The sequence below is a fragment of the Oryctolagus cuniculus genome, chromosome 1, assembly GCF_051225735.1.
Source record: "Oryctolagus cuniculus isolate XC-2025 breed Fujian yellow rabbit chromosome 1, ASM5122573v1, whole genome shotgun sequence".
Classification (NCBI taxonomy): domain Eukaryota; kingdom Metazoa; phylum Chordata; class Mammalia; order Lagomorpha; family Leporidae; genus Oryctolagus; species Oryctolagus cuniculus.
Window position 1 is genome coordinate 235,293,592 of NC_142867.1, and position 26,387 is coordinate 235,319,978.

The following is a 26,387-nucleotide window of genomic DNA, read 5'->3' on the forward strand; positions in this document are numbered from 1 at the left end:
ACAAGGCTAACTTGCTCGGCCGTCCGGTCTCCAGAGAAGGACCAGAGGGCTCAACAGCAGGCTCCACGCTTCCCAGAGACAAGGCTGGGGCAGCCCAAAGTGGCGGCCATCCCTGAAGGCCAACCTAGGACCTGTGAGCCCAACAGCCCAACCCCTGGTGTGACAAAGGTGGGCACGACTGCTGGGGAACCATGTGCCGGCCTCAGCCTCACACGAGTCAGCAGCGCCGGGTGACCGCCCGCCCCCCACCCCGGGGCGGGGGGAGCTGCGACATTCCGATGACGATGGCCATAACAACGTGCGTGTCACACGGCTTCGAACGTGGGATATGGGCATAAAGAAAAACCAGTGAGGGGGCCAGTGCCGGGGCTCACTAGGTTAATCCTCCACCTGCGGAGCCAGCATCCCATAAGGGCGCTGGATTCTGTCCCGGTTGCCCCTCTTCCAGGCCAGCTCTCTGCTGTGGCCAGGGAGTGCAGTGGAGGATGGCCCAAGTGCTTGGGCCCTGCACCCCATGGGAGACCAGGAGAAGCACCTGGCTCCTGCCTTCGGATCGGTGCGGTGCTCCAGCTGTAGCGGCCATTTGGGGGGTGAACGAATGGAGGGAAGACCTTTCTCTCTCTCTCTCTCTCACTGTCTATAATTCTACTTGTCAAATAAATAAATAGAAAAAAAATTTAACAAAAAGGAAGAAAGAAAAACCAGTGGGGAAATGCTGGACAGCCCCGCCCCGCAAGGACACTCACAAACCCATCCAGACAAACACAGCTTGAAAAATGAGTGCACCGGGCAGGCGCCCCCAAGAGAGAAGCCACGGGACCCCGCCGTCTCAGGCGAACAGGTTCAGTCCCACTGCCCTCACCGGGAATCAGAAGACGACAGTGGGAAACGGAGGCACATTTTGTCACCTGAGAAACTGGCCAGTGGCTGGCTGGGGTGTGCAGAGTGTGCTCCTTCTCCCCTTCCCCAAAGACGTCCCTACCCGGTCCCTGGTGCCTGTCCGTTAGCAGAGGGATCCTGCCACTTGATTAGGTTAAGGGCTTTGAGACGCTGGGTTTGACCCAGCGTGATCACAAAGGTCCCCGCTGAGCAGGGGAGAGAGTGGACGGCGCTTCTGTGCTGGCTTTGGGGAAGCGACCAGGAGCTGTGGACGGGCCCCGCTGGAGCCCAGGGAGCGGCCAGCTCTGGGGACGCCTTGCTTCTAGGGCTCTGGCCTCCAGAACCGAAGGGTGACAAACGCGCAATAGAACATGAGGGCGCTGGCACAGCCGGCGGTGGCCAGGACAGGCAGGACACGGCGGGGGAGGGCAGGAGGACGCTCGGACGTGCCGCGCACCACAGTGGGCAGGGCTGTCACCCGATCTGGGATGCTGGCAAGCCCAGGCACGTGCTAGATGATGCATCATAGAATTACTGAGGGATGTGAGAGGAAAACATCTACTTATGGACTTCTTGTAAGTCTTATGTTTATGTGTATGTTTATGGACTTATGTTTTGAGAAAAAAAAATCCAAACATACAGAAAATCATGCAAGTCCTGCCACTCTTTTCCGAGATGGGCCTCGTCCGCTGGGTCACTCACTATCTGTGCCCGAACACCAGCGCGTGGTACTGGAGAACTGGATGGTCACCCGGTACTCAGCACCCTGCCCAGCAAAACGAACCCACACACACCCGTGCTGCTTCCACATCTTTCAGTCACCCGACACCTTCCACAGGACACTGCCATCTCTCCCGTGGACGGGGACGCGGCACCGCCGGAGGGAAGCCCCGTGCGGCCGCCTCGGGCACCGCTGCTGGCCTCTGCGGCGCCGCAGCAGCAGTACTGCCCTTTGCCAGCCTCCCGGGCCTGTGCCTCGCGCGTCAGCCTGCAAGGCACGGGTTCCTGTGCCCACCTGGCCACTGAGAAGCCAGGACTTCCAGAACGGCGAGGTGGTTGTCGGGGGCCACCTGGCTGGGGGGGGGGTGGGGCAGCGCCGGAATCTGAACCAGACGGGGAGCACTGGGACTGGAACTGGGACTGGAACTGGCTTTCACCCTGCCCAGCCCTCCTGCCTCCGCCTGGCTCGGCTCACCCTGCGCGGATCACTGTCTGCGGATGGGCCCACGGCCCTCACTTGAGCTCCACCTGGGAATTCGAGGTCTCGGAGGGGCTCGGGGAGCCGGGCGGGGCACCTCCCCCGGGGCCCTCGAGGCCGATGGTTGGCACCGGCAGCTTGCTCCCTGCACTTCCTCACTGGCCGACCCTGCCCAGGAAACCGGGAGGAGACGGCGGCCAGCGTCCGGCCACGTGGAGCGCAGGTCGTGTTCCAGTCAGACTTGACGAGGGGGACTCGTACTGACACCTGCACAGAGGAGCCGCCACACTCGTCACCAGAGAAGGCATGGGCGGGCAGAAGACGCGCTGGTCGGCGGAAGGAAGGACCAGGCGCCCAGCCCCAGACCAGCTGTGCACGCTCAGCGGCTCACTCCCTGCGCTGTGGCTCCTGGGAAGCCCGACCAGGACGATGGCAAAGGTGCCCCTGGCGGGGGCCAGACCTGGGAATGCTCTCACGTCAGAGATCACGGAGGGGACCGCAAGGCTGTCTGGGCCCGGTTCCCCCACCCCGCAACCCCCGAGGACAGGCGGCCAGTCGGTCCCTGCGGCTGTAATGCCCGGGGAACCTTCCGGCTTCTGCCTGCCAATTAATGGGGAACGTGTGCCCCAGGATTGCTGCCTACCCTCTCCTGGCGCACAAGGTCACCAGTGGTGACAAGCAGGCACATCGGAACACTCCAGGGACACCCCCAGTACACCCCTATGCCACCCTCATGGGGTGTCAGGCCTGGGTGCCCAGAGCCCACCCCCTATCCCCCAAGGAGCAGGCTCAGAGCCCACCCCCTTCCATCCCCCCAAGGAGCAGGCTCAGAACCCATTCCTCCACCCCCAGGAACAGCTCAGAGCCCACCCCCCCAAGGAGCAGGCTCAGAGCCCATCCCCCCGCCCCCTGCCAGGAGCAGGTTCAGAACCCATCCCCCCCCCCCCCAAGGAGCAGACTCAGAGCCCTGGCTCATGGCAGAGCCCCAGGAGCCCCCCCCCAGATTGCTTCCCCACTGCCGTTGGGAGCCCCCCTCCCCGCCCCGGGGGCCGAGGGCTCTCCCCAGGGCCCCCCTCCCCACCCCGGGGGCCCAGGGCTCTCCCCAGGGCCCGGGCAGCTGCGGCTGCTGGCGGGGGGCGCGGCCTACCTGCCATGTGCTTTTCAAAAAAGGGCCGGATGACCTCGCCGTGCTTGGACTTGTCCGCCACAGCCTCTTTCAGCAGTTGCCCGCAGCAGACTGAGGGGGAGGGGCACAGAGACGCACGTTAAATTTTAAATAGAAGGCAGAACGGGAAGAAACACGCCGCGGTGCTGCCTGCTGTGGGGGAGAAGAAAGGTCACCGGAAAAAAAACAGATATAAAAGGGTTTCTGTGTGTGTGAGCGTGCGTCCCAGGAAAAGTAAATATCAAACAGGGGCCGGGAAATGAGGAGGCAGCGGCTGTGCCATGAAAAGGAATGCATTTGGCGGGAGCATATTAAAAATGCAAAGCGGCGGGGAAGACAGTAACGAGGGAGGGACGCCGTCGCCAGCAGGGCCGCGCCCGGAACCAGGAGCGAGCGAGCGAGCGAGCGGAGCCGACTTCTCCCCGGCACGGCTGAGCGTTCACGGCGATCGGGATTGTGGCGAGAACTGCGCAGCCCCGAGCGAGCGAGGCGCCGTGGCGGCTGGGGGGAAGCACGCGGCTCCCGCGGCCACTCCAGCGGGCAAGGCGCGTCCCTGGGGGTGGGGGTGGCCACAAGGCAGGAGTGTGCACACAGCAGGATGCCGCTGCCCGTCGCGGCCTGGCCCTGGGGCGCTGAGTGAGTCAGCCACCGGCTACTGTGGCAGCGAAAGCCACAAGACTGCAGCCGCGTCTTCGCCGAGTGTCAATCGCACGGCCCCGGTTTCTTACAATTAGGACTAAGGGGTTTCCCGCCTACACTGAAGACACGGAGAGCAGCCCTAAACTGAGCTGGGTAACACGAATTTTAAGACAACGGCCAGCACCAAAGACGCGCTCCTCAACAGGGTGTGTCTGACTGGCCATGCGAACGACAGTGGTGACTTTGCCCACGGTGCTTGCGGCTCCATGGCTAAGGGATGGAACGGGCACAGAGGTGGCCGTGATGAGACTTCTCTGTGCGCCAAGCACTGGCACAAATCTGTGTCTGATTCAGGTCTCAGGACAACCTGTTGCCTTTTTTTTTTTTTTTTTTTTGTAAAGAGTTACAGAGAGAGGTAGAGACAAACACACACACGCTGAGAGAGAGGCGGGGGGGGGGGGGCAGACAGAGAGGTCTTCCATCCGCTGGTTCACTCATATGGCTGCAACAGCCAGACCTGAGCCAATCTGAAGCCAGGAGCCAGGAGCTTCTTCCAGGTCTCCCACACTGGTGCAGGGGCCCAAGGACTTGGGCATCTTCCACTGCTTTCCCAGTAGATGGCCACAGCAGAGAGCTGGAGCCAAAGAGGAGCAGCCGGGTCTTGAACCGGTGCCCATGTGGGATGCTGGCACTGCTGGCGGCGGCTTGACCCAGTATGCCGCAGCGCCAGCCCCAAACTGTTGGTTTGTTTGTTTTAATAAAGAAACAGAGGCTCAAGGGAGTGAAGTGACCTGTTGCAGGCTGCAGGGCCGCTGAGTGGCAGCGCTGGGCTCCCCAGCTCCGTGTGATGTCAAACCCAGGCCTGGCTTCCACCGCCAGCCACGCAGAAGCACCAGGCCTCAGGCGGGCCTGCTCTCCTGGAAATGCACGGAGAGGAACGAACCCTGGGAAGCCGTTCTGTGCAGACAGCACAGGGCAACAGGAAACTGCCTGTTAGAGCCCAAGTCTGTCTGTCTGTCTGTCTGTCTGTCTGTTTGGAAGAGAGAGAGAGAGATCTTTGTTCACTGGTTCACTCTCCAAATACCCACAGTAGCTCAAACAGGGCCAGGCTGAAGCCAAGAGCCCTGAACTGCATCTGGGTCTCCTACATGGGTGGCAGGAACCCAAGCACTCGGGCCACCGCTGCTTGCAGGCACATTAGCAGGAAGCTGGACCCCAGGCAGCCCGGAACGGGACACAGGCGTCCAAAGCAGCATAATTCTCAAAGTTCTTAGAGCAGGAAAGAACCAGCAATGCAGGCTTCAACAACAAGCTAACCGAGGTGTTCAGCATACAAATGACATAAAAACAAACAAACAAACAAACAAAAAAACACAGAAAATTGGGATCCTCTAGGGGCTGGCACTGTGGCATAGCAGGTAAAGCCACCACCTGCAGTGCCGGCATCCCATATGGGCACCAGTTTGAGTCCCGGCTGCTCCACTTCCCATCCAGCTCCCTGCTGTGGCCTGGGAAAGCCGTGGAAGATGGCCCAGGTGCTTGGTCCCTGCACCCACGCAGAAGATCTGAATGAAGCTCTTGGGTTTGGACTAGATCCGCCCTGGTCTTTGAGACCATTTGAGGAGTGAACCAGCCGATGGAGGATCTCTCTGACTCTCCCTTTCTTTCTGTAACTCTGCCTTCAAATAAATAAAATAAATCCTTTTTTAAAAAAATAGTGACCCCCCAGAAAGAGTAAAAATATGCCACAGAATCAGATCGAGAGATGACAAAGATAGTGGAATCATCATACCAGGTCTTTAAGACAATTATTACAAATCTATTTAAAATTTTAAAGGAAATGATGGTTAAAAGGAATGAGCATTGGGGCCGGCGCCGTGGCTCACTTGGTTAATCCTCCGCCTGCGGCACCAACATCCCATATGGGCATCGGGTTCTAGTCCAGCTCTCTGCTGTGGCCCAGGAGGGCAGTGGAGGATGGCCCAAGTGCTTGGGCCCTGCACCCACATAGGATACCTGGAAGATACTCCTGGCTCCTGGTCTCCGCCTGGCCCAGCGCTGGCTGTCGCGGCCATCTGCGGAGTGAACCAGCGGATGGGAGATCTCTGTCGATCTCCTTCTCTGAACTCTGACTTTTGAATAAGTGAATAAATCTTTAAGAAGCAAAAGACAATAGAGGAAATAAATTAGATAAATAGCAATATTTGATTGGTTAAAAAAAACTGTCAATAAAAAAGGCAGGAAAAGAGGGACAAGGAACAGACGGCCCGAACAGGCAACAAGCAAGATGCAGCCTTGCGACTGATGAGCTAAACACTTCAGTGGAACAGCAAGACCTAACGCTGCACTGCCGGCAAGACACGTGTGCAGGACGTGAGATGCAGGCGGAGCGGAAGACAGACCCTAGGGGAGCAGTCGCCAGAAAGCCAGCGTGGCTGCACGCACATCAGACGATGCCCCCAACGGGGGAGGGAGCGGGCCATTCCCATCCGCTGGTTTCCTAAACCGCAGGATCATCTCATCGGGGGGACGTAAAGGCGCTTGGTGTGTGCGCCCCTCACCAGTTACGTGACACGAACGCAGGGAGACGGACAGATGCACACTCAGAGACCCTAACGCACCTCTGCCAGCAACTGAGACAGACAGCAGAGAGAAACCATGAAGGACGGAGATGTGGCCGCCACAAACATCCTGTCCTGTTATCTATAGTCCACCGTACTCACCAAGGCCAGAATACACACTCTTCTCAAGTGCACATGGAATTCACCAAGAGAAACGATATTCTGGGCCGTAAAAAAAGAAAGCACCAAAAAAAATCTCAAAGGATCAAGATTACGAGGGCATGCATCTTCCTTGAGCATGAAAGAATTAAACTAGAAATAAATAACAACGCAAAGCACCCTGGGAAACCTCCACATCCCTAGAGTCTGTGTGATCCGATTCCAAAGACCACAAGCAGCCAGGGTGGACGCTGAGGGCAGTGGGCTGAGCCCCACGCGGGCTACTCCACGCTTCCCACGCAGCAGGTGCTGCTTAAACGTTCGGGTCCCTGCCACCCACGTGGGAGACCTGGATGGGCTCCAGGCTCGTGGCTTCGGCTATTGTGGGCCTTTGGGGAGTGAACCAGAAGATGGAAAATTCTGTGTGTGTGTGTGTAACTCTTCCTTTCAAATCTTTAAAATCTTCAAAACACATCTTTAAAAAGCAAACAAGACGAGACCAGCCCTGCCCCGCGACTCTCTGCCCCTCCGGCTCTGAGCGAGGCACCACGGCTGTCAGGGCGCTGCCCGGGCTTCTAGTCGGAGGCCGCGGGTTCTGCATGCAGCGGCACTGCCACAGCTTGTCTGAGGAGTGCGCCGGGCAGCAGGGCCTGTGGCTGCCCCCAGTGCTCATGCCGCACCCGCGGCATCCGTGCTCGCTGAGGGGAGTGGAGTACAACCCAAGCAAGGACGCCACTGGGTGCACCTGCACTGCCGGCCGTTGTGGGGAGCAATCCGGACTAGACTGAGTTACTGGAATTAAGACTTGTTCTATGCATCTGCTCTCCCACAATATGGCGCTGGGAGAGAAGTAAACAGCTTCCGCACAGCTGCCTCCAGTTCAACCAATAAACTGTAGGACTTGCTCCTGATTGGAGGAGAGCAGCGTACTCGGCGTGTGGGCAGCCGAGTTAGGATTGGCGGAGGAGGACTATAAAGGAGGAGAGAGACGGCATGCACCAGGAACATCTATGGGGAACATCTAGCTGAGGGAACACCTGTGCAGCCCCCGAGACGAGCCGGCCGGCGGTGTGCCGCTCCCCTGCGGAAGTGGGGAATGTGGCCAGGGGGAACTGCCCTTCCACGGAGGTGGAAGGGATAGTAGCCAACCCGGGAAGAACCAGCAGCAAACCCGGGGAGGGCCGAGCAGACGAAAGAACAGCGCAGGGTCCTGTGTCGCTCCTCCACAAAGAGGGGGAGCGACATAATGGTGCCGTGACTCGGATAGGAAACCTAGGACGGATAGCAAACTTAGGAGGGAAGAAACGGGAAGAAGTGGGAAAATACCGGAGAGAGAGACTAGCAAAGAGCCTAGGTGCCGGAAGAAGCTATTGAAAGCCTAGGCAAGCCGGCGCCGTGGCTCAATAGGCTAATCCTCCACCTTGCGGCGCCGGCACACCGGGTTCTAGTCCCGGTTGGGGCGCCGGATTCTGTCCCGGTTGCCCCTCTTCCAGGCCAGCTCTCTGCTATGGCCAGGGAGTGCAGTGGAGGATGGCCCAGGTGCTTGGGCCCTGCACCCCATGGGAGACCAGGAAAAGCACCTGGCTCCTGGCTCCTGCCAGGATCAGCGCGGTGCGCCGGCTGCAGCGGCGGCCATTGGAGGGTGAACCAGCGGCAAAAGGAAGACCTTTCTCTCTCTGTCTCTCTCACTGTCCACTCTGCCTGTCAAAAAAAAAAAAAAAAAAAAAAGAAAGCCTAGGCATAGACTCGGATATGGACTGTGCGAAAGAAGTTAGGATTGAAAGCGAAAGTGAAAGCGAGAACAAACTCGGATGCGGACTGTGGGGAGAGGCCAGGAGAAATGAGGGAGGAATATCGTTGGAGGAAAGTTTGGGGAAACATACCGGGTAGAGAAAAGTGTTAGGGAAATTGAAGCCGCGGGGGGCAGGCCAAGGCGGAAACGGAAGCCACTTTGGGATTCTCAAGTTAGCCCGGGAATAGGGGGCGAAAAGTTGAAACCAGAAGCTGAAACGTGAGCCTGGTTGGGATCCGTCTGATTAGCCCGGGGAGCAAAGGACGGGAAGCCAAATCGTGGGGCGGAGACGTATGCTGGGTTGAATTCGCCAGGCTAGCCCGGGGAACTTAGATTGAATGCTAGTGGCGGACACGTAAGCTACGCTGTGTGACTCGCGGAGGCTGCCGCACGCAGACAGAGCGTGCGGGGCACAAGTAGATAGGGAACGGGGCTGGCGCGAGGCCGTGGTGCAGACGCGAAGGGCGTGGAGACCGCGGAGCGCGCGAAGCCAAGCCGCGCAAAGCCGAGGCGCGGGCTGAAGCGGCTCAGAGCCGGCGAGGCGCTGGGAAGCTGCGCGGAGCCGTGAAGCTGCCGGCAGGGCGAGGCGCCGGGAAGCTGCAGGGATAAGAGAAACAGAAGTTTAGAAGTAAAGTGAGAGAAATAGGAATGCTGGAAGATAGAAGTAAAATGGGAGAAATAGGAATGCCCGGAGATAGAGAAATAGAGAAATAGAAAGGCCTCCCCTCAACATGGCAATGAGAAAGCTTGGATTCGGTCTGCCTGATTAAGTGAGGCGATGAGCACCTGGGCGGCTAGCAGCTTATGCGCCGCAGGTCACCGAAGACAGGCACGAATTAACATCAGTAAGGCTTCCCCACAATGCAACAATTAGGAGGCTTGGATTCGGTCTGCCTGATTTAAGGCAGTAAGCACCAGCAAGCAGCTCGACCAAAGCATGAGCTGCAGGTCACCGAAGATAGGCACGAACCAACACTAATAAGTCTCCCCCACAATACGGCAATGAGAAGGCTTGGATTCGGTTTGCCTGATAGGTTTTGTAAGCACCTGCAGGCAGTTCTAGCAGAGTAGAGCATGCGCTGCAGGGCACCGAACACAGGCACGCATCAGCGCCTAAAAACCTCCTCACAACATGGCGAAGAGAGGACCCGGATTCGGTTTGCCTGATTGATAGGACTTGTAAGAGCCTGTGGCAACTCTAGCAAGTAGAGCAGAGTGTGTGCCGCGGGACACCGAAGACAGGCGCGTATCAACGCCAAAAAAATAAAAAGAAAGGGGGATCTGTGGGGAGCAATCCGGACTAGACTGAGTTACTGGAATTAAGACTTATTCTATGCATCTGCTCTCCCACAATATGGCGCTGGGAGAGAAGTAAACAGCTTCCGCACAGCTGCCTCCAGTTCAACCAATAAACTGTAGGACTTGCTCCTGATTGGAGGAGAGCAGCGTACTCGGCGTGTGGGCAGCCGAGTTAGGATTGGCGGAGGAGGACTATAAAGGAGGAGAGAGACGGCATGCACCAGGAACATCTATGGGGAACATCTAGCTGAGGGAACACCTGTGCAGCCCCCGAGACGAGCCGGCCGGCGGTGTGCCGCTCCCCTGCGGAAGTGGGGAATGTGGCCAGGGGGAACTGCCCTTCCACGGAGGTGGAAGGGATAGTAGCCAACCCGGGAAGAACCAGCAGCAAACCCGGGGAGGGCCGAGCAGACGAAAGAACAGCGCAGGGTCCTGTGTCGCTCCTCCACGAAGAGGGGGAGCGACAGGCCGTCACCTTCCAGAAGGTGCCCGTGACGTGCCCGCTGATTTCCAATGGTGGTCCTGGGATGAACTTGGTGGGTGTATGTGGGGCGGCCGCCCTGGTTTAGGGGCTCGGGGTCAGTGCCTGCGCTCCAGCCTCAGGGCGCGGCCCTGCCTCTTCCCAGCACCGGCTGACTCCTTGTCAAGTTGCCGTGCGTTTTTCGAGGCCAGCTTTGTGCATTTCCTGAGTCAGTCTCCTAACGCCCCACTAGCTAAAGTCCCATAATGGCTGCTTTGCTACAGAGCTAAAACCATGCTGAACCTCACTGTTTCATTTTGGGGACAAAAAACTAGGCAGGCAATTTCTTCTCCTCGCGATTTGGTGCACTGAAAACCATTTAAATTATATTAAAAAAGGGGGGCTGGCGCCGTGGCTCACTTGGCTAATCCTCCGCCTGCAGCGCCGGCATCCCACATGGGTGCCGGGATCTGGTCCTGGCTGCCCCTCTTCCAGGCCAGCTCTCTGCTGTGGCCCGGGAGGGCAGTGGAGGATGGCCCAGGTGCTTGGGCCCTGCACCCCATGGGAGACCAGGAAAAGCACCTGACAGCACCGGCCTTGGAGGCCATTTGGGGAGTGAACCAAAGGAGGGAAGACCTTTCTCTCTGTCTGTCTCTCTCTCACTGTCTATAACTCTACCTGTCAAATAAAATAAATAAATAAATAGATAATATATTTAAAAAAACTCATCTTGAATGAAAGTGTCTGCATAAACAAAGCCCCGCCCAGAGCGGTGACTCCCACCAAGTAGCACCAGGAGTTCGAGCCACCCCCAGCGGAGCGGCCACACGAAGTCACCCTCAACCACTGAGACTGAGCCTTCTTCCTCCTCTTCCTCCTCCACCTCTTCCTCCTCCCCCCCTTCCTCTTCTTTTTTAAGAGATGTGTTTACTTTACTTGAAAGTCAGTTATAGAGAGAGGGAGAGAAGGAGAGATAACTCCCACCCGCTGGTTCTCTCCCTAAATGGCCACAGCGGCCAGCACTGGGCCAGGCTGAAGCCAGGAGCCAGGAACTTCTTCCGGGTCTCCCGTGGGGGTGTGGGGGCCCACGGACGTGGGTCATCTGCTGCTGCTTTCCCAGGCACCTTAGTGGGGAGGGGATAGGAAGTGGGGCAGCCAAGACTCACAACAGGCACTCATATAGGATGCCGGTGTCACAGCGGCTTTTCCTGCTACATCAAAATGCCGGCCTCGCGCCTCATTCTTTACAAGTAAAATCAGCAGGAGAAGGAATTCTTTGAATAATCTGTTTTTAATCCATGCACGGGAAAGCATTTTCTACCCTCAAGTGCATACTTTTTTTCCATGCTAGTACAATTTGTAGCATAACTGTCCGGTCTCTATCTTCACCTTGCGGCTGATTCCGGGCCAGTCTGAGTGACTCTGGGATTTAGGAAGTTGGTGTAAATCTAACTGAAAAGCATTTTGTTCAACACTTGGTCCTTCCGAGGTCGTGTGCATCCACATTTGTGTTTGTGTGTGCACAAGGGCCTCCAGAAGTTTGTGCAAATGGAATTAAGAGGTTTATTTTGTTGCAAAAACTCTGGAAATCCGTAACACACGTTGTCATTCCTGCACGTCTGCGGCAGCTGGAATTGCACGCCTGAGGGCAGGCATTCAGCCGAGCACCCAGGTCCCTGACCTCAATCCCTGGCTCTGGCCTCCGACGTCAGCTTCTTGCTAACGCGGACCCTGGGAGGCAGCAGGTGACAGACCGGGCCGGAGTCCCCAGCCCCCAGCTTTGGCCCAATAAAGAAACAAACAAATCCAGGTGGGAGTTTACTCTGATGTGTACAGTGAAAAAAAAACTGCTTGTGGACTTCAGCACTGTTTTTGCATCAAAAGAAACTCACACGGTGACTCCCCCTGGGCACACGCTTCGCCGAGTGACCTCCCGCGTGTCTGTCTGTCGCTGTCTGTGTGGCCGGGGGCTTACACACTCACACTCGCCCTGCAGGGCCGGGTACACGAGCAGAGGCTGTGCACCCCTCCGCCCCGCACTGTGGATCAGCCCCAGTGTCTTCCTCCTTCTGGGCTTGATCCTCCTGAACGCAGGCCAGCAGCCGAGTCTGCCCGGGACCTGGCGAGCTGATCTCAATGTTTCCTCTCCTGCTGGTGAAATATTTATGGAAGCTGCGGAGTGAGGAGCCGGCCTCTGGCTCAGAGACCGCTTGCCTGTAAACACACGGACCCGGGGCTGGGAGCCGAGCGAGACCGGAGGGAACGAGCAGCCACCAGCGGCTCCGCTTCATGCAGGAGCTGGGGCTCCCGGGGGCGGCCCGGGCTGCATCAGGTGTCTCTGGTGACGGCACACAAAAAGCCCTGCTCCTCGGCTATAACCCGACGATGTCGAGAAAGCACCGCGGCTCCTTGGGCTGCCGCCGCGTCTGCATCGGCTCACGTGTTTATGGCAACTTTCCCCTACAGGAGGGGAGCATCCTACGCCCGCGGGGAAGCGCTGACTGCAAATTGTTGAGAGCAGAGCGCAAGCAGCAGCGGTGGTCTGGAGCCCTCCTGCCCACCGGGCCCTGGGCCCACCCCGCGGGAGGGAGGAGGCAGGGCGGCTTGCGGGGACTCACCATTGACAAGGCCGTATTTCTGGGCCAGGAGGGCGGCCTGCAGGCTCTTCCCGCTGCCCAGGGGCCCGCACAGCAGCACTCTCGGGGTGAACGGGGCGTTGGATCGATGGTGGGTTTGGACATAGGTCAGAGCTGGAAAGAGAGCATAGGAGGATCATAGACCCAGGCCCTAAGGGACGGGAAAGTGGCTTCCAACACCTGCTCCCGCAGGGCGGGGACTGTTTGCCTCTGACAGCACCATGGAGACCCCCTGAGAAGCAGCCAAGGGCAAAGCTGCAGGGGAGGGAATCAGGGGTCAGGGCAGGGCAGGGGTCAGGGCAGGGACAGGGGCAGGGGCAGGGACAGGGGCAGGGACAGGGGCAGGGTCAGGGACAGGGGCAGGGACAGGGGCAGGGGCAGGGATGGGGCAGGGGCAGGGGCAGGGACAGGGACAGGGGAAGGGGCAGGGGCAGAGGCAGGGACAGGGGCAGGGACAGGGGCAGGGACAGGGACAGGGGAAGGGGCAGGGGCAGGGACATCCAAGAGGGGTCCTAGGACACAGCACACTGCCCTCCAGGTAGCCGGGCCGGGTGGGCCAGGGTTGGGAGCTGGCACTGTTGGGTCTGCGAGGTTTCCAAACTGATGCAGGCTGGGAGCAGGTCTGGGAGCAGGCGGGCTTGTGCGGGAGTGCCCTCACGTCGGGCACCCGCTCTGATGGCTGCACCAGGCCGCAAGGGGTCCGGCGCAGGGAGTCGGGGGAGAGCCCTGTGTGCAGCCGCACTCCTCGTTGTGGGTCTCACAGGAGGCACTGATCAAACAGGCCACAGGAGCGGGCAGACGGCGCGGCGCGGCCCTGGCCTGCGGGGGCTCCGTGGCATTGGGTGAACAAAGAACTGGAGAGGCACAGGTGACCACCTCCAGCGGCCAGGTGACCCACCCGTGGGGGGAACTGGATGCCACGAAGTCACGGGGAGAAGCTGCTGACCATCAAGCCGGGCTGCCTCCCAGCTGAGCTCAGGAGAGAGGCTGCGAGAACAGGCCAGTGAGTGCAGAGAAAGGCACTGTGGGTACCTGGGCCAGGGAGGCGCCTGCCCGTGGGGCCAGGGAGCCGGGCCTTGCAAACGGGATGCCCTTCCTCCGGCCTCACCTCCTGCCAAGGCCCTGGACCAGCCTGTGCCGGCCACAGGTGGCCCGCCCCTTCCTGCTGACCCGCCTTGCCAGTGGCCTCCAAGGGATCCTGCCCCAGGCTGGGGCCAGTCAACAGCCTCCTGCCAAGAATGCTCCACAGGTGTGGCATGGTTCCTCAGCCCGGGCGACACCGGTGTTTGGGCCCAGGCGCCTCCTGGCTGTGGGGCTGCCCCGTGATTTGCAGGGTGTTGAGAAGCCCCCTGGCTGTCCCACTGTTTGCCAGTGGCAGACCCCAAGTTGTGACAACCACAAACTGTCTGCAGACTTTGCCAAGTGCTGCCTGGGTGGGAGAGGGGGCAGACTTGCTCCCAACCTAGAGGCCCTGGGGTAGGTCCCAGTTTGTGGACAGTCTGAACTCTGGAATCTCTGTAGGATTATCTACTTGGAAGGGTTGTTGGAGACACTATAGGAACTTCTTTCATAGAACTAAAAGGCACAGGCAAGTTAAAATGGTTTGCCAAGCTGTGATACCACCATCACCATCACCATCATCACGTATCGATTACTACGCGAAACAGTCTACGTCGTGGCAGGCGCCATGGCACAGAAGGTGAGGCCACCGCCTGCAGCGCTGGCATCCCATATGGGTGCCGGTTCGAGTCCCAGCTGCTCCACTTCTGATCCAGCTCCCTGCTGATGACCCGGGAAAGCAGTGGAAGATGCCCAGTGCTTGGGCCCCTGCACCCGCGTGGGAGACCTGGAGGAAGCTCCTGGCTCCCGGCTTTGGACAGGCATAACTCTGGCTGTTGAGGCCGTTTAGGGAGTAAATCAGCAGATGGAAGACCTCTCTCTCTCTCTCTCTCTCTCTCTCTCTCTGCCTCTGCCTCTCTGTAACTCTGCCTTTCAAATAATAAATAAATAAATCTTTAAAAGAAAAAAACAATCCCGTGAGAGGTGCGCTAATCTTGTCCATTTTCCAGATGTGTCCATGAGGCTCAGAGACGTGGCAGGGCCGGGTCAGCCTCCCTCACCCACTGTCCTGGGTAGCAGCGCCCGGGGAGGGCGGCCCTGAGGAAGCAAGAGGGGCCCAGCAAAGCTCCTTCAGTCTCGGACCCTCCGTGATCCAGCGCATCTGAAAGCAGGCAGCCTGCTTACAAATGATGCTTAATTTACAGTAAATAACCAAGTTAATTAGAAGTAATGATCCCCCAGGCAGTGTCAACATCTAATTATTCTTTTTAGAAATCTGCGCTTGGTGGATGCACTGCACAGAGATTAAAAAAACAACACAGGGAGAATTTTGCATCCCAATTTTCAATTTATCTCTCTGCATTATTAATTAATAATAATTAATATTCAGACACTCACATTTTTATTTACAATTCCAGGCATGAATTCTTTATGAATGATCATATGAACTTTTAAATTTAATTAAGTGATTTGGAAGTAATTAATGTGTGAATTCAGAATCATGGCAGAAGATAAATGTTGTTGATCGTGGGAGCAGGGTTTGCTACTAAAACCCTTCCCAGACGCAGTCGCGGGAGCGGGGAGGTCGCCGAGCCTGGGTGCGGGGGTGCGGGCGGTGCCGCCTGCCGGCAGAAGGCCGATCAGGCCACCAGGCTTCTACGGGGAGGGGTGGGGGCAGCTGGGAGCCCCCGCCCCAACAAAACAAAGCTCTTCTATGGGGAAAAGGGCCCTGCCGGCTGCAGGGCGGCGGCGGGCTGACCGGTTCAGTAGCCTGCACGGCAAGTTGTCTACACAGACTTAGCAAGCGCAGCGCTCTGGGGTGGAATCACTCAGGCATCCGCAGGGCACCCGCTCCGGGCTCGCGGCAGCCATGGCAGCCACACCAGGCTGGTGGGTCTCGCTGAGTCCTTGCCTACACGGGGAGGAAGGCACAGCTTTGCTCCCATTTTAGGGATGGCAACACTGACTCTGAGGGGTTAAGGGAGCTGCCTCAGGCGCACAGCTGCTGTGTGACGGGGCTGGGGCTCAGCACAGGTCACCCAGCTCCAGTTCTCGGTGCAATGCCCTCCCCCCCCCCCCCCCGCCTCGCACAGCGGCTTCGGCCGACTTCCGCCAAGCGGCTGTGAGCTGTAGCCGCGGCTGTGGACACCGGGCTGGGTCTGCCTGGCCCTGCTCTGCAGGGTCCACCACGTCGGGCAGGGTCTGCCTGCTGCTTTCTTGCTTTCGTCCCAGTCTTCATCGTTATGTGTTCTCCTTCCCTGTCCCTCAAGGCCAAGCCTGAACTTGTGGACGCGTCCCTCCCACCCCAGCCCTGCCTGCCCTCCTCCCACCCCACCCCCTGCCTCCCCTCCTCCCACCCCATCCCCTGCCTCCCCTCCTCCCACCCCATCCCCTGCCTGCCCTCCCACCCCACCCCCTGCCTGCCCTCCTCCCATCCCCTCAAGCCAGGGTGGGCTGCAGGAGAGGCCACATCCCGGCTCTCCCAGGATGCCTCTCCGGGATGCCGCCAGCCTTCCTTCCTGGGTGGAGAATGAGTCAGCGCCCGGGATCCCGGCGCACCCTGGGCCTGCGCCACCGCCAGACCGAAGCTGCGGGGGGAGGGGTGGACGTGCACCGTGGGGCTCACCCTGGTAGAAGATGTCCACACACGGCTGGTCGGCGCTGATGGCCTTCAGGATTCCGGGGTAGGAGGGCAGGATCCGGATGACGTTCCTGTGGTACTCCAGCAGCTTCCGAGCCGTCTCCAGCTCCGAGATGCCCTCTGGTATCACCAGGCGGTTCTGCGTCTCGGGTTCGGGGGGCCAGTCGAAGGTGGTGTGGTAGATCTCTGCAGAGAGCGGCACGCGGTGAGAGTCAGCCGGCCGTGGAGACACGGCGCCCGGCGGGGGCTAGGACCAGCAGTGCCAGGGCTTCCATCCTGGGCCTGCTCTGACTACCCTATTGCTGTAGTAACGATAGCACACCGCTGTAGTAGCAGCAGCACACCACTGTAGTGACAGCAGCACATCACTATAGTAACGATAGCACACCGCTGTAGTAACAATAGCACACCACTGTAGTAACAACAGCACACCACTGTAGTAACGATAGCACACCGCTGTAGTAACGATAGCACACCACTGTAGTAACAACAGCACACCGCTGTAGTAACAGCAGCACACCGCTGTAGTAACAGTAACATACTACTATAGTAACAGCAGCACACCACTGTAGTAACAGTAGCACACTACTGTAGTAACAACAGCACACTACTGTAGTAACAGCAGCACACCACTGTAGTAACAGTAGCACACTACTGTAGTAACAACAGCACTCTACTGTAGTAACAGCATCACACCGCTGTAGTAACAGTAGCACACTATTGTAGTAACAGTAGCACACCGCTGTAGTAACAACAGCACACTGCTGTAGTAACAGCAGCACACCGCTGCAGTAACAATAGCACACCACTGTAGTAACAATAGCACACCACTGTAGTAACAGCAGCACACTACTGTAGTAACAACAGCACACCGCAGCAGTAACAGCAGCACGCTGCTGTAGTAACAACAGCACACCACTGCAGTAACAGCAGCACACCACTGTAGTAACAGTAGCATACTGCTGTAGTAACAGCAGCACACTGCTGTAGTAACAGTAACATACTACTATAGTAACAGCAGCACACTGCTGTAGTAACAGTAACATACTACTATAGTAACAGCAGCACACTACTGTAGTAACAACAGCACATCACTGCAGTAACAGCAGCACACCGCTGTAGTAACAGTAACACACTACTATAGTAGCAGCAGCACACCGCTGTAGTAACAACAGCATACTACTGTAGTAACAGCAGCACACCGCTGTAGTAACAGCAGCACACCGCTGTAGTAACAGTAACATACTACTATAGTAACAGCAGCACACCACTGTAGTAACAGTAGCACACTACTGTAGTAACAACAGCACACTACTGTAGTAACAGCAGCACACCACTGTAGTAACAGTAGCACACCGCTGTAGTAACAGTAACATACTACTATAGTAACAGCAGCACACCACTGTAGTAACAGTAGCACACTACTGTAGTAACAACAGCACACTACTGTAGTAACAGCAGCACACCACTGTAGTAACAGTAGCACACTACTGTAGTAACAACAGCACACTACTGTAGTAACAGCAGCACACCACTGTAGTAACAGTAGCACACCGCTGTAGTAACAGTAACATACTACTATAGTAACAGCAGCACACCACTGTAGTAACAGTAGCACACTACTGTAGTAACAACAGCACACTACTGTAGTAACAGCATCACACCGCTGTAGTAACAGTAGCACACTATTGTAGTAACAGTAGCACACCGCTGTAGTAACAGTAGCACACTACTATAGTAACAGCAGCACACCGCTGTAGTAACAGCAGCACACCGCTGTAGTAACAGTAACATGCTACTATAGTAACAGTAGCACACTACTATAGTAACAGCAGCACACCGCTGTAGTAACAGTAACATACTACTATAGTAACAGCAGCACACTGCTGTAGTAACAATAGCATGCTGTAGTAACAGCAGCACACTGCTGTAGTAATGGTAACATACTACTATAGTAACAGCAGCACACCGCTGTAGTAACAGCAGCACACCGCTGTAGTAACAGCAGCGCACCAGTGGCAATGACTTGCTGTTGCGGTGACTACAACATGCTGCTGCAGAATACCACAGTGACAATCCCACGACTGCAGAACGCAGCAACAGTAACACTGACAGCAGTGACCTCGGCCAAGCTGCGGGCAGCAGGCTCCTGACACGCGGCCCTGCACAGCCGCCCTGCGTCCTCACAGCCACGCGTCCCGGCCTTCTCACTCCCAAGTGCCGGCTCTCTTCTGCGCACGTGACCAAGGATGCGGGTCACGGTCTCCCTCAAGGAGGTGGAGACACACCCTGGGGCCGTGTGCACGGCCCCGAGCCAGGACACAGCCTCAGCAAAGCCCAGGCACCGGGAGTGACCCCCCACTCCAGCCTGGCTCTGCAGGAGCAAGGCCCCTCCGTGGTGGAAACAGGCCCTCGCCGCCACATCTGCTCAAACTGATGGACGCCTCCAGTGTCTTCCACTCAACAGCCAGCCTGCGGCACGCGAGCCTGGGTGTGCCTGAGCACGGGGCAGGGGGAGGCATGGGAACCGTATGAGCACCCCCTCTGAAACCCCTGGGGCGGGCAGGGGTGGGAGACAGCTGTGCCTCCAGTCTGAGGGTGGGTGGGGCGGAGGTGGGAGACGGCTGTACCTTCAGTCTGAGTATCAGTGGGGTGGGGGTTGAGGCTGGGGTAGGGTAGGGGCCATATCAGCACCCCCTCTGAAACCCCTGGGGCGGGCAGGGGTGGGAGACGGCTGTACCTCCAGTCTGAGTGTCAGTGGGGTGGGGGTTGAGGCTGGGGTGGGGTAGGGGCCATATCAGCACCCCCTCTGAAACCCCTGGGGCGGGCAGGGGTGGGAGACGGCTGTACCTCCAGTCTGAGGGTCGATCCTCTTCCCCAGGTTTCTCTCTATCAGGACCATGTCCGGCGCGTTCAGCACGACTGGGCAGAGAGGAAAAAGAGCAGACTAGACCTGGTGGGCTGTCTGGTGACATCACAACAACCGCCACCCCCTCCCCGGGAACTCCCCACGCCCTGGGTCCCAGGCCTGGGAACGGCTGCCACGGGGCGTCCCCATGGCTGATGGCCTTCGCCGTCCCGAACAGCCCCGGGAAGACCGCCACACTTGCGACACACGTCACCAGGGAGCATCTCGGATGCTCGGGACAAGGAACCGCCGGGGCGCGACCAAAACCCCACTGTCTGGAGGAAAAGCTGACACTTCCAGCTTTGCGAGGGACGTGGCGGGGCTGCCCTTGTCCTCGGCAGGTCCTGGGCCCAGCAGCCCTCCTCTGGGAGGGAGCCGGGGGCTCGGAGCAGGTGCCCCCGCCCGCCCTCGGGGCCCCGGGAGCCACTCACTGACGTGTCTGGGGGCGAGGCCCAGCGTCTGCATCATCAGCACCTGCTCTCGCGACTCCGGGAGGCCGTCCAGGACCCAGCCCTGGTGGGGGACGGGGGAGGCGCTCAGCTGGGCTCTCAGATATTGTCTTTAGAAGAATGCAACAGCTGTACCGAAAGACTGCGACTCTCACGGCCAGGAAAAGAGTTTCCTGACCTCCACACCGACGTTCTGTAACCACCGCCTCACGACAGTGTCGTCCCTCCCCATCTTACGCTCACAATGAGAACCACAGCACACATTTGATGTCCGCATTTTCTCCACCCAACATTGTGGCTGCCACGTGCGTCTTTGCCCAGGTCCACGGCTAGGTAACGCCCCACCACGTGAGTGTGCCACTCAGCCACGTCCCACGGCTGCTGACAACTGTCACTGCTGGGGGCCAGCGCTGTGGTGCAGCAGGTTAAAGCCCTGGCATGAGGCACTGGCATCCCATATCGGTGCCGGTTCTAGTCTCGGCTGCCCCTCTTCCAATCCAGCTCTCTGCTGTGGCCTGGGAAAGCAGTGGAAGATGGCCCAAGTCCTTGGGCCCCTGCACCACGTGGGAGACCTGGAAGAAGCTCCTGGCTCCTGGCTTCAGATCGGCACAGCTCCGGCCATTGTGGCCATTTGGGGAGTGAACTAGCGGATGGAAGACTCTCTCTCTCTCTCTCTCTCTCTCTCTCTCTGTAACTCTGTCTTTCAAATAAATAAAATAAATGTTTTTTAAAAAATTGTCACTGCCGTAAGTAACAGCATGACGGGCATCTTCAGCGTACAGCTCCTTCCACGTGTTGCTTTGTTTCCTCAAGACGGTTTCTTAGATCTGGGATCCCTGGGACAAGGAATCACCAGGATCAAAACCAAATCCCGGTTTTCAAGCAAGTGCTGGATGACGCATTAGACCTGGGCTCAGGTTTCTGGTCTGGAGTCAACCCACAGCAGGGCTGAAGCCCCTTCTCAGCACAGCCAGGGCACTGGTTTAGCTTTATCAATTAACTCTTCCAATATTAAAAAAAAGTATTTATTTAATTTGAGAGAGAGAGAGAGAGAGAGATCTCACCCACTGGTTCACTCCCCCAATGCCCACAGCAGCGAGGCTCAGCCAGACTGAAGCCAGGAGCCTGAAACTCCATCTGGATCCCCACGGGGGTGGCAGGGGCCCAAGGACTTGAGCCATTACCTGCTGCCTCCCAGGAGTGCATTAGCCAGAAGTGAGAACTGGGAGCGAAGCTGGACCCCAGTGGGGTGTGGGTGACCCAAGCAGTGGGTACAACCACTGCACCAAACACGCACCCCACTATTCACTCTGTAAACATGACAGTAATACAGGATCGCTGCACGCCCCACGAAGACACCAGGAAGCGGAGGTGATGAGTCAGGCTCCCGATGCCCCACCGTCCTCAGCGGCCCACTGTCAGCGCCCTGCTGGGCCTCCTTCTGGGCAGCACAGACACGGGTTCCGGGGGCAGGGGAGGCGGGAGGATCCCTGCACGTCCTCCTTCGTCATCCGTTCTTCCACGTAGCTACAGTGCTCCGTGAACAGCCACAAGGCGCTGCTCTCCCGGGAGTTTGCACAGCTGCCCGGGGTTGTGTGCAGTGACCTGCTGGACGTTAACCCCGTCCTGTTGCTCATTTAGTTTGATTTCAGTTTTTCCCATTAGAAAAAAAATGCTGTACATTTTGGATATCCTTAAGCTGCAGCTCTGAAGCCGATGCCTTCTCCCGGTTCTCAACACATCTCGTGTGAGCTCCCCAGAACTGCCCGGCCAGTTTATGGCTCCGTGTGGAGCACCTCCTTGGGGAGGTAGCTGTCCATCTCCCCTCTAATTTGTATCTTCGGTCACTCCCGTCTTCACTGGCTCTCTGAACGCTTCCTGTGCCTCAGGGTCTGGTCTTGCTGTCTGGCCACTTTCCCCTGGGAGCTTCATCCTTTTACTTAGTCACAGCAACTCTTTTTTTTTTTTTTTTTTTTTTTTTTTTTGACAGGCAGAGTGGACAGTGAGAGAGAGAGACACAGAGAAAGGTCTTCCTTTGCCGTTGGTTCACCCTCCAATGGCCGCCGTGGCCGGTGCGCTGCGGCCGGCGCACCGCGCTGATCCGATGGCAGGAGCCAGGAGCCAGGTGCTTTTCCTGGTCTCCCATGGGGTGCAGGGCCCAAGCACCTGGGCCATCCTCCACTGCACTCCCTGGCCACAGCAGAGGGCTGGCCTGGAAGAGGGGCAACCGGGACAGAATCCGGCGCCCCGACCGGGACTAGAACCCGGTGTGCCGGCGCCGCTAGGCGGAGGATTAGCCTAGTGAGCCGCGGCGCCGGCTATCACAGCAACTCTTTACATACTAAGAATACGAACAGGCAACTGTGGCAACACTACCACGAGACCCCTTGAGGTCGACAGTGGCACCGTGTTTTCTGATGGCTGTGTGTGGCCCTCTAATTGGGGTCTGGTAGTGTTTCTGACACACCAGTTCTGGTTCATGTCTGTCACCACTTTCCTCTTGGGGTTCTGGTGCTGCATGGATGCACCAAAAAGCCTTTCCCACCACAGAAGCTGACAAACATTCACTGTGTAGTTTGAAATTTTTACTTTAAAAAAAAAAAGACTATTTATTTGAAGAGAAGAAAGAGAGAGAGAGAGAGAATCCTCCATCTGCTGGTCCACTCCCTAAATGCACACAACACCCAGGGCTGGGCCAGCCTGAAGCCAGGGAGGCAGGCACTCACTTCCTCGGGCCATCGTCTGCTGCCTCCCAGACTCAGGGGCAGGAATCTGGACTGGAGGTACAGAGGAGCCGGGACTTGAACCGGGCACTCTCACGGGGGGTGCAGGCCTCCCGAGTGGCGCCTTCACCCGCTGTGCCACAACTCCAACCCATTTTCACGTCCTACACCTAATGGGTGCGTAAAACCACACGGCGCTGTGGGAGCCACCGGACGCTCCTGACGGCTCACCAACTGCCCCAACCTTATCTGGGAAGCAGCCCCGCCTCTTCCTGCCACGCCCCTGCTGTCAGAGCTTTGACGTGGCTGTGACATCGGCTCTGGCCTCATTCTTCACACAGGCTGTTGAATTAGTTTTATTTGACTGTTTAAACTCTTATTGCTTTATGGTTCTTTGTGACACCCTGGAGGAGGTACTGTGCCTCCTTTTGTTTTCAGAATCTATCCTTCCAGGCAAGAAGAAGCATTTTGTCAAGTTCCAAAACAGAAATGCTACCCAAACTTCGGACTGGCATCACATCGTGAGTTAATCAAGGGAGGGCTGACGTTTTCAGAGGAGCGCGTCAGCTCCCTTACGCTGCCAGCAGTGTCTGCAGCACACAATCTCTGAAGGCAAGAACTGCGAGGGTAGTTACACAGACACACACGCACACACACGCGCGTGCGCGTGCAATTTAATGCTTCCGGCCTGATCCGACACTTGGTGAGGTGTGCTTGCGATGAAGCCGGAAGTTGCTCCAGTCTCCGTTCTGCAGTGCAGACGGTCGGAGGAGCCCAAGTTGCACCTGCGGTTTCTGGCGTTGGCTCCGAGAGGGAGCCCCGCCTTGCTGGAGCCCCTCCCTCTCGGTCACTACGAGATCTCACCGCCCCCCCCTCGGTCACTATGAGACCTCACCGCCCCCCCCCTCGGTCACTACGAGACCTCACCACCCTCCCTCTCGGTCACTACGAGACCTCACTGCCCCCCCTCTCGGTCACTACGAGACCTCACCGTCCCCCCTCTCGGTCACTACGAGACCTCACCACCCTCCCTCTCGGTCACTACGAGACCTCACCGCCCCCCCCCTCGGTCACTGCGAGACCTCCCACCCTCCCTCTCGGTCACTACGAGACCTCACCACCCCCCCTCTCGGTCACTATGAGACCTCACCGCCGCCCCTCTCGGTCACTACGAGACCTCACCACCCCCCCTCTCGGTCACTACGAGACCTCACCGCCCTCCCTCTCGGTCACTACGAGACCTCACCGCCCTCCCTCTCGGTCACTACGAGACCTCACCGCCCTCCCTCTCGGTCACTACGAGACCTCACCGCCCTCCCTCTCGGTCACTACGAGACCTCACCACCCCCCCCTCTCGGTCACTATGAGACCTCACCACCCTCCCTCTCGGTCACCACGAGACCTCACCGCCCTCTTGGTCACTACGAGACCTCACCGCCCTCCCTCTCGGTCACTACGAGACCTCACCGCCCCCCCCTCTCGGTCACTGCGAGACCTCCCACCCTCCCTCTCGGTCACTACGAGACCTCACCACCCCCCCTCTCGGTCACTATGAGACCTCACCGCCGCCCCTCTCGGTCACTACGAGACCTCACCACCCCCCCTCTCGGTCACTACGAGACCTCACCGCCCTCCCTCTCGGTCACTACGAGACCTCACCGCCCTCCCTCTCGGTCACTACGAGACCTCACTGCCGTGTGGGTAAGCGCAGACTCAGGGCGTCCCAGAGCCCCCGGCTGACAGAACGCGCGGGGAGGGACGGAGACAGACATCATTCATCAAGAACAGAGCCAAACAAAATGCCCACATTTCTTCAGTATTAAAACATTTAGATCCCTACAGCTTCCACTGACAGTTAAAAAAAAAAAAAAAAACAAGCTAAACAAATTTACTCGCCATAAAGAACGCTGGAAAGAATCAGGCAGGTTTTCGTTAATTTATTGAATTATCCGGGAGAGTCGGCCACAGAACCCTGGTTTCCAGAACTAATGAAGCACACAAGAAAATACTTAGCAGCCTTTTGCTCCCTCAAGTCCTTGTTAGCGGCAGCCGGGTGCCGAGCGGCAGCCCGAGACGGAGCGAGGCCGCGGACGTGCACGGCACCGGGAAGCCGGCACGCGGCCTCCCTCTCAGCTCCGGAAGCCCCCCCAACATTTCCTCGACTTTGGCCAAATCCACACCCCGGTCTTTTTTCTTGATTTGGAGGGAGGAGTAGCCGTGAGCGCCCGGGTTGCCTCTCCCGGTACGCGGGCTGGTAATGCCGCTCCGAGCTCCCCTCGAAGCTGGAAGGAGGCTGGGGCTCCGTCTCGGCTCGGCGCTGAGAAAGACCTTTGGTCTGAACAGCGCATCACTGAGCGATCATTATCATCTCGCCCACAGACCTGCAGCTCCTAGCGGTATGTGGTCCAACGCGTTCAGAACTATTCGGGGGAACAGCTCTCGCTGACTTCTTGCTGGAAAAAGTGGGACTTCCAATTACACAGGAAAAGTGCAGCAAAATGAGGAACGTTCTCCCTAATTGGCCTGGCCTCACTGCTGTGTGGTTCCGGCGCGGGTGTGAAATTTGAGAGAGGAAGCAGGGGCTCTGAGGTGAACCCCAGGCCACCCGCACTCCAAGCCTGCTCGTTTCGACTTGGGGAGGGGTGGCAAACCTGGATCCAGGGAACAAGGTCCCCCGGGACCACCAGAGCAGCCCCACAGCCTGCAGCAAGGCAGCCACGCGGGCGCCTGCCCTGCCGGCCCCGGCAGGTCCGTACAGGTGCACCTGCAAGGGCCGACGTCTTGACCGAGGCCTCTGCAAGAGGGCGCGTGGGTCCTGGAGCGTCCACGACGCGGAAGCTCCGGACTCAGGCTCCGAGAAGGGCTTTCCAGAGCGCTTGCCGGCCGCGCTGCAGAGATGGGCAGTGCTTGCGAGGGGGCTGTTTGGGCCGAGGAGCCCTCAGCAGCTGCAAATCCCAGCCAAGCAGGAAGTGGTGGATCGGGCCACGGCACCCGGCGGCTGCCGCGAAGGGCCATTAGGACGCTCGCAGCAGCCCTGCGCGGCGCGGGCCGCGAGTCCGGAGCCCAGGAGTGGCTGGGTGTGGAGGTATCCGTCAATCGCTAATTAGAATACATTATCCGTCTTCCTGACACTTCAGTGAGATGTCTCTTCCACTCTGGGGCTGCAGCTTTGTTCCTGAGCAGGTTAATTGATATTCTGATGCCTTCGCTCGCCATACCCCCGTGGCTCGGGTCTGTTTTATCACACATCAAAAAGGCCGTATGCTCAGGGCACTCCATGCACCAGCGCGGAGCCGGGGTCTGCACAGCTGCGAGGGGTATGGTATCACAGGAGGGACAAGCACTGAGCAGATGTCACAGACGGGAAAAAAAAAGGCAAAGAAAGGAAGCCAGGCAGCCCAGGGAGCTGGGTGAGGCCCAGCAGAGCAGGCTGCCGCGGCCCCGGCCGGCCTGCTTTGTGCGAACACTGGCCTGCCTGGCCCTTGCGACTGTTATTAAAGCGCAATTAGCAAGCGCACGTGGGAAGCCTCGGCTGCCCTCTGGGCCTCTGCCTTTTTGATGTGTTGCCCTTCGTCTCCTCCTCCGTCCTCCAAAGGCCCCACAGCGTGGGCGCCTCCCGCATCAGCGCTGCCCCTGAGCTGGCTCCCAGCCCCCCGTGTAGGTGGGCAGGCTCCAGCGAGGCGGTCCCTGGAGCTGCGCGCAGATTCCGCCCAGGCCCACGGAGTGAGCTGACGCCGAAGATTTGCATGTGGCCGATCCGATTCGCCCGGCTCCGAGTCCGAAGCGGGCCCGGAGCCAGGCCCAGCACAGGTCCAACAC

At 58.2% G+C, this 26,387-nt stretch overlaps 1 protein-coding gene across 7 annotated transcripts in view; it reads right to left on the reverse strand.

The window, feature by feature from the left end:
• Nucleotides 1-26,387, reverse strand: part of AK8 (adenylate kinase 8) — a 124,736-nt gene that overhangs the window by 69,027 nt on the left and 29,322 nt on the right. For 5 of the 7 annotated variants that reach the window (XM_051835374.3, XM_051835363.3, XM_051835361.3 and 2 more), the window contains 5 exons: nucleotides 19,828-19,909; nucleotides 19,339-19,410; nucleotides 16,474-16,674; nucleotides 12,771-12,902; nucleotides 3,225-3,314 (listed from right to left, as the gene is read on the reverse strand). In XM_051835374.3, the coding sequence (XP_051691334.3) occupies nucleotides 3,225-3,314; nucleotides 12,771-12,902; nucleotides 16,474-16,674; nucleotides 19,339-19,410; nucleotides 19,828-19,909 (577 nt within the window). Of the gene's footprint in view, nucleotides 1-3,224; nucleotides 3,315-11,490; nucleotides 12,301-12,770; nucleotides 12,903-16,473; nucleotides 16,675-19,338; nucleotides 19,411-19,827; nucleotides 19,910-26,387 lie in introns of those variants that run through there. The other 2 variants (XM_089322030.1, XM_089322026.1) reach the window with 2 other exon arrangements.